The sequence below is a fragment of the Etheostoma spectabile genome, chromosome 6, assembly GCF_008692095.1.
Source record: "Etheostoma spectabile isolate EspeVRDwgs_2016 chromosome 6, UIUC_Espe_1.0, whole genome shotgun sequence".
In the NCBI taxonomy this organism is placed as follows: domain Eukaryota; kingdom Metazoa; phylum Chordata; class Actinopteri; order Perciformes; family Percidae; genus Etheostoma; species Etheostoma spectabile.
In genome coordinates, this window is record NC_045738.1 from 20,234,468 (window position 1) to 20,241,039 (window position 6,572).

Here is a 6,572-nt window from a genome sequence, read left to right on the forward strand (position 1 = left end):
GTGTGTGTGTGTGCAATAAGAAGGAAAACATAAGTAGTATTTATATTTAATGTTTCTAGCCGTGAGTCACAGGAGAAAGTGTATATGTAACTTCAGTTTTATACACACCTATAAAAGCTGACCTTGTCTTAAAATGAAAGACCTAAATGACAATTCCATATACAAACCAGATGTGAGATGTAAAGAGATGATTTTTCTTTAAAGGAGGGTACAAGTTGAAATGCCACCCACCACAGGAATGTGTTATTTCTGTGCTTTATAGTTGGATATGTGAATATGCCCCACTGTTTTCCAAAGCCAAAATATCGGAGACAAAATCCATGCAATTTTACTGCTATGAAACTGGGGTTTGATTTGTAGCCATGAGACACTAAGTCGAATTGTCAAATGTGACGTTTATATTGTAGTACTTTTAATGGATATTGAGCAGATAGTCATACTAGTTGCTCAGCCTACCCAATACGTACACATGCACACACATGCAAAAGCTTGCTCTAACCTTGTGCCTGGGCATAATAATATCAAACCAATGAATGCAACAAATGTAAGTGTAAGGAAAGGCAGAAAAGGGGGGAACAGCTTTGTATTGTCTCTATCGCAGCTTGATTTGATCCCAACTGCATCACCAATTCAGTGGTTATTCAGTGGTCAAGAGAATTAAGTGAACTGTCCTGGGGGCACACACACACTGCTGTAGTCTACTTTAATCCTATTGGTTCTGTACAGCCCTGCTAAATTTGAATCCAGATTAACACGTGACATTAAACACCCAGGAAGAGCAGAGGTCATGACAGCTCTCCGCTTTGAACTTCACATCAGCACCACATTGTTCTACCACAATGTAAGCCTGATGCTCTTGTACTCCAGGCAAGACAATTAAATAACTCTAAAAAGTGTAATTAGGAAAATTAATTTAACAGGAAGACTTTTTTTTTTATCCCCATTTTTTCTGGTCTTGTTTAGTGACAGATGGCACGACCAACCTGTTGCTAGGTAACCACACCAACATGCTGCTGGTTTACCAGGATGTGACTCTAAAATGGGCAGCGCAGCTTCCCTTTGTGCCCGTGGCCATTCGCGTCGCCAACTTCCCGTGAGTATGACGTCCATCAAAACACAACATCTGATGATACAAAAGGTTCTCAAATTTATCTCTGGGGAAACTGAGAGTCGCACTACAGTAGAACCAAGACATTTACTTCAGGAACCCTTTCATTAAGGACTCAATATGTTAAGAATTGTTAAATTATTAAAGATGTCATTAATAGAAAACTTAGGAATGGGAATTTACAAAATATATCTCGCCTCACTGTATAAAATGCCCCTTTAGAAGAACATCTCAGCGTGTGATATTTAAGCTTCTGAAATCAAGTGTGTGACTTTCAACAGGAAATGACCTGACAATGTCTTCCAGCTGGCCAATCAGAGCAGAGTAGGGAGGAGCCAGCTGTAGCCAATCATTTGGTTTTTCCAAAACAACTCCAATCAAGCCTCAATTTGATACAATTACAACGCAAAACACAAACATGGCTGACAAATGATGTGGTTTCTGTGTGTGTGTGTGTGTGTGTGTGTGTGTGCGTGTGTGTGTGTGTGTGTGTGTGTGTGTGTGTTTTAGATGCAGAAGATAGTGTGTGTCTGGGTAGTTGTTTGGTTTAGTTGAGGCGGTGTTCTGACGATCTTGATAGTAATCATCTTGTCCAGTATGTCGATGGTATGCTGCACAGAGTGTGGGAGAGGAACACACACACACACACACACACACACACACACACACAACAAATGCTCCAAGAGCTCACTGTGAATATCTGTGATACATAGCCATGCTTCAGGAGTCTTTGCTTCATGTTTTTGGATGCAGTCTTGGATTCTATTACTTAATTAATTCTGCCAATCCCCCAGATTAAATGCTCAGGCTCTCTTTCTCTTTCCAAACTGTCCTCACCAACTAGAAGTCTTTACAAGTCCAAATTTGGACAGTCCTGTGGAAAGTGTGTGTGTGTATGTGTCCGTGTGTGTCCGTGTCCGGGTTTGTGTGTCCGTGTGTGTGTCCGCAGTTCAAGTGAAAGCTTTATGCACACACCCTCCGATGCAGGTGTGGATCCAGCCGCTGCTCTAGACCTGAACCCCTGGCGTGTGTGTGTGTTACCGCCTCACTGGACAGGAACTACCACACATCTGCAACCATTTAACATACACACACCGAGTTGAAATACATTATTGCTTCACACAGCATTTCCATCTTGTTTCATATCACAAACCAACACTGAACTTTGCATTGTAATTTCCACAAAGCATTAGAGAAACTATAAAGCAACAAACGCATTTCATAAATTTCTTTTAGCTGATGCTTTTATCCAAAGCAATTTTCAATTAAGTGCTTTCAACCATGAATGTACAAACTCCGGACAGCAAGAACCATGTGTAAGCACATTAGGTTGAAATGAGAGTAACAAATAACCTAATAATAATAAACTAAGCTTATTTTGAACTGCAGAAGGAAAGACGTTTTAGTTCCTAACATATAGCAAAGGGCACACTAGGTATAAGTACAAGTTTTACATGTTATTGTCATCTCCTCAGGGAGATAAAAGGAGTCGTGATCAGCCTGAGCTCTGATGGTCACCTCCTGTGCTCCTACATGGGCACGGACCCTTCCTTCTTCACCACGCCCAAGGTGGACGCCAGGGAGGCCGACTACGAGCAGGTGGATGCTGAGATGAAGACGCTGCAGAAGTTCATCAGAGAAGCTACAAGGACTCAGGGTAGGACACTGATAAATAAATAAATAAATAAATTTGCCAGATTGAAGCCCGAGGGCTAGAGATTGAGTGACTGAATTAGTTGAAACATATTAGATTAGAGTCTTAAATAAGTCACAAACTTCTCAAACTGATGGCTTAACGTGTCTTACTTAGTGTGAAAAAAAACAATGTTTCAGTTCTTGTAATGGGAAAATATGTGATATTTCGGCTGTTCAAATGGGTTAAACCAATAACAACATTATCATCTTCTTCTTGTTGGCAGACTACAAAGTAGCTTGGATTTTGTGAATCTAACCAACTGTATTTGTGAAATATATTCTGAGGAATACATAATACTGGTTGTTGTGAGATAAAACTCTGCTGTTGTTGTTATAGACATCCTGGCTAAAACCGACGCGGAGGAGGACTTGATTGTTACAGCTGCTGTATCCTCCAGCATGGACAAGCCATCGGTAAACACACAAAGACACACTGACACGTTTATAACTGTATGCGCAGACAGACTCATCATTCCCTTTGTCTCCGTCTGCAGCAAGCTCTGATCCAAGATATCGATGGTCTGCCCGTCCCTTCAGTAACAGTACAGGTGAGCTGAGGACGCACATTGATGAGCAGAATTTCCCCTCATTATAGACTCATCTGTTGTCTCATTATTTTCTTTTCTCTTTCCCTTGTCTTATCTTGTTTCTCTGCCCCCCCCCCCCCCCCCCCCCCCCCCATCTCACTCCTGTAATCTTCTTTCGTCTTTCTCTCTCTAGTTAAAGGTGAAGGCCCGTTGTGTTGTACAGTCCTCTAAGATGACCGTTGGCATTCAGCCCCCTCTGGCCGTCACTCAGGAAAAATTTGTTTTGGAACCCATGGGTCAGTCTATAATATTTGTGTGTTTGTGTGTGTCCGTGTGTGTCCACTCAATTGTATTTGGGTGTGTACTGTACAATAGTTTTATCTTGTTATCTCTCTTTAATCCGTCCAGGTTATGAGATATCTCTCTGAAATTTCTGCTACAATGCCATTATAATGGATATGAATTGTGTTTTGCTTGTGGTGCTCACAGCAATGAATGATTCAAGATTAATTTATCTTTCCAGAAACAGTATCCCTGTAAAATCTTGCATGGCTTCATGCAGATGGTTTTGTTCAAGATCGCCCAACATCTAAAGTTATCAATCACGTTTGTTCTTTCCCAGCATTTCTCCGTCACTCACTCTGTCAATCACACATATGCACACTCATGCATCCAACACACACATTTAGTCTGCTCCTTTCCTTCATCACATCCTCCTTCACAGTCCAAACAGACGTACACACAGGGAGTGACTGAGTAAGTGAGAGGTGTGTGTTTGTTGACGTGTATTTGTTCAGCCCTTATCAGCCTTTTACACTGTGTGTTCTGTCGTCTAGCTGTTGGGGAGACTTGGTCAGCTCGACCACATGGCGGTAACTTTGATCTGAGTCCCCCAGACACTGCGTAAACACAACCACAAACACTGATATCTGCGGTCGGCTCATTAAAAGAATATCACCCATCCTGTAACACAACACTTGCCATTCGCTTTGAGCTGTTCCACAAGTCTGAACGCCCTCTGTTTCCTCTGTCTTTTCCACTTTTATATGCATGTAGACGTGCAAGCGTACAGTTACAGTGTGTGTGTAATTTAAACCAGTTGGGGAAGGCTTTAATCAGAGGCTCCTTACAGAAACCATGGCAACACACATTTTTAAAATGTGTGGACCCATGGGAAGTTAAACTTCCAAGGCTGCGTTTGCATACACTCAGGCAGACGTCAGACAGGCAGGTGACAATGCAAGTTTTCCCTCTCATTTTAAAAGGGAGTAGTGCGTTTTAGTCTGAAAATAACTTGAAAAATTTAGATAGATTACATTTTTGGCGAAATGCAACCCAACGTCACCTTTGGTGGCCAATCATGTAACCTGCAATCAGACTTGTTAAACTTGTCAGACGGGATGATAGTCCCGTATAGGAAACAGTAAACATTACTGCCTCTATCGCTGCCACTAGAAAGTGAGGTTACAAAACGGAACGTAAGCACTTAACGGCCCAGGAGTTTAACAGCTGACTGTTTCCTCCAACAAGCTCCACCACAAAGCACAGTCCCACCGTCTCCTTTCTTTCTCTTTGTCCCTGTGAAATGTCCATTTTAAGTGCAAGGCCCAATGCTGCACAACCCTGCGGCAAATCACCGGAGCGCTTCTTCCGGTCTGGATGGGCCCTAACCCTGAAGATGTTTGTGACTTGCTTCGCATTTTGGTCTTTTTGGTGAAGGTGAAGGTGGGATTCTTAATGTTGACTGCGTTACATCACACCTCCAGTTTGTTTTCTCTGGTCTGAACCAAGAGTGGAAAAGTTTCATTTGTTGGATTTCTTTGCTTTAAACTGCCAAATTATAAGCAAACCTTGACTTGAAAAGAAAAGCCAAGTAACTTATAAGTAGCTTCATTATTAGGCAGAGGTTCTGTAACCTATCCTGCCAGGCTACACAAACGTATTGTGTCTCTCTTCTGTGGTTTCCAGCTGAGAATACATTACTGAGAAGTTGAGTGTGAGCATCAGTCCAGACTTTTGTTGTAGTTTTGTTGTGTTTGTTCGGCTTTCCAAGCTGCCAGATGTCGACATTTGTCTCCATGTTACCCAGAATTCATTGCGTTTTTTATTGACTTTTCTTGGTAGTTATTTTCTGGACTGAAGTGCATGTCCACCAGATTTTAAATTCCTTTGTTCTCATTCAGCAAAACAAACTAAGGGTGTATTCAAGACTTAATGTAAGAACGTTTCCATCAGAGAGAGTGGAGATTGATTGCTCTCTTCTTTCAGAACAATTTTAGTAAGCCCGGGGTCCATCTCTTCAGAAGTTTATCCCTCTGGAGCCTCAAGTTGTGGGTTATGTTCTCCATTCTATATAGCTCCCACACCTCTCCTTCCACCACTGAAATGTTAGTAACAGTGGGCTTCGGACAATTTACAGAGATACCCTTAATGGCTGCAGCTTCAAGGATTTGCAGAAGGAATATATCATCCCTTATAAATCATGTTTATGTTTTTTATAAATCATTTTAGTTTTGTTTTTGTTAGTAAACCATGTATAACAAACATACAGATAGCACATAGCTACATATTGCAGATATTTGTTAGCACAAAGAAGGAAAAGAAAAAAAAACAACCAAAAAAACTGAAGTTATGATGTTATAAATTATGTTTTAATGTTAAACATACATGTGGCATCTGTGGATGGCTACCTTAGTGACTACCTTACCTATAGGCCAGTAACCCTATCATCATTGGGGAGTCATATTTAGTAATATTTTGTTGAATCTATGTTTTTAATTTTTGAAAAGACTTAAAAATCAACAGTAATTTGGAGGCCCCTTGCATTGACTCTGAGGACCCCCAGGAGTCCTGGAACCCCTGTTGAAGATCCCTGTTTTAGACATGAAATTGTCACTCATCCACAGTAACTTTCAGTAATTTTATCACTACAAGGAATTACATTTCTTTTTTTTACATCCCAGAATGGAATTCTTATCTCAACACTACAGGATTATTATTGCTGTAAATAATAATGTTACTTTGTCTTGTAAGTAACTGAATTATCACTACAAAAGTATAAATGCTACTTTAGATTATTATATTATACAGTTAAAAATCATGTGTCAACAAAATCACAGGTTATACTAGATAGATAGAAAGATAGATAGATAGACAGACAGACATTTAATGATCCTTTCAGAAATTTATCTTGCACCAGACAGACAGACAACACACACACACACACACACACACACACACAC

General features: G+C 40.7%; 1 protein-coding gene across 1 annotated transcript in view; it reads left to right on the forward strand.

Moving 5' to 3' along the window:
* The window catches only part of bbs9 (Bardet-Biedl syndrome 9), a 186,087-nt gene that overhangs the window by 24,738 nt on the left and 154,777 nt on the right, over nt 1–6,572 (forward strand). The window contains 5 exon segments of the mRNA XM_032517504.1: nt 964–1,093; nt 2,584–2,765; nt 3,141–3,217; nt 3,298–3,351; nt 3,524–3,626. Of these exon segments, the coding sequence (XP_032373395.1) occupies nt 964–1,093; nt 2,584–2,765; nt 3,141–3,217; nt 3,298–3,351; nt 3,524–3,626 (546 nt within the window).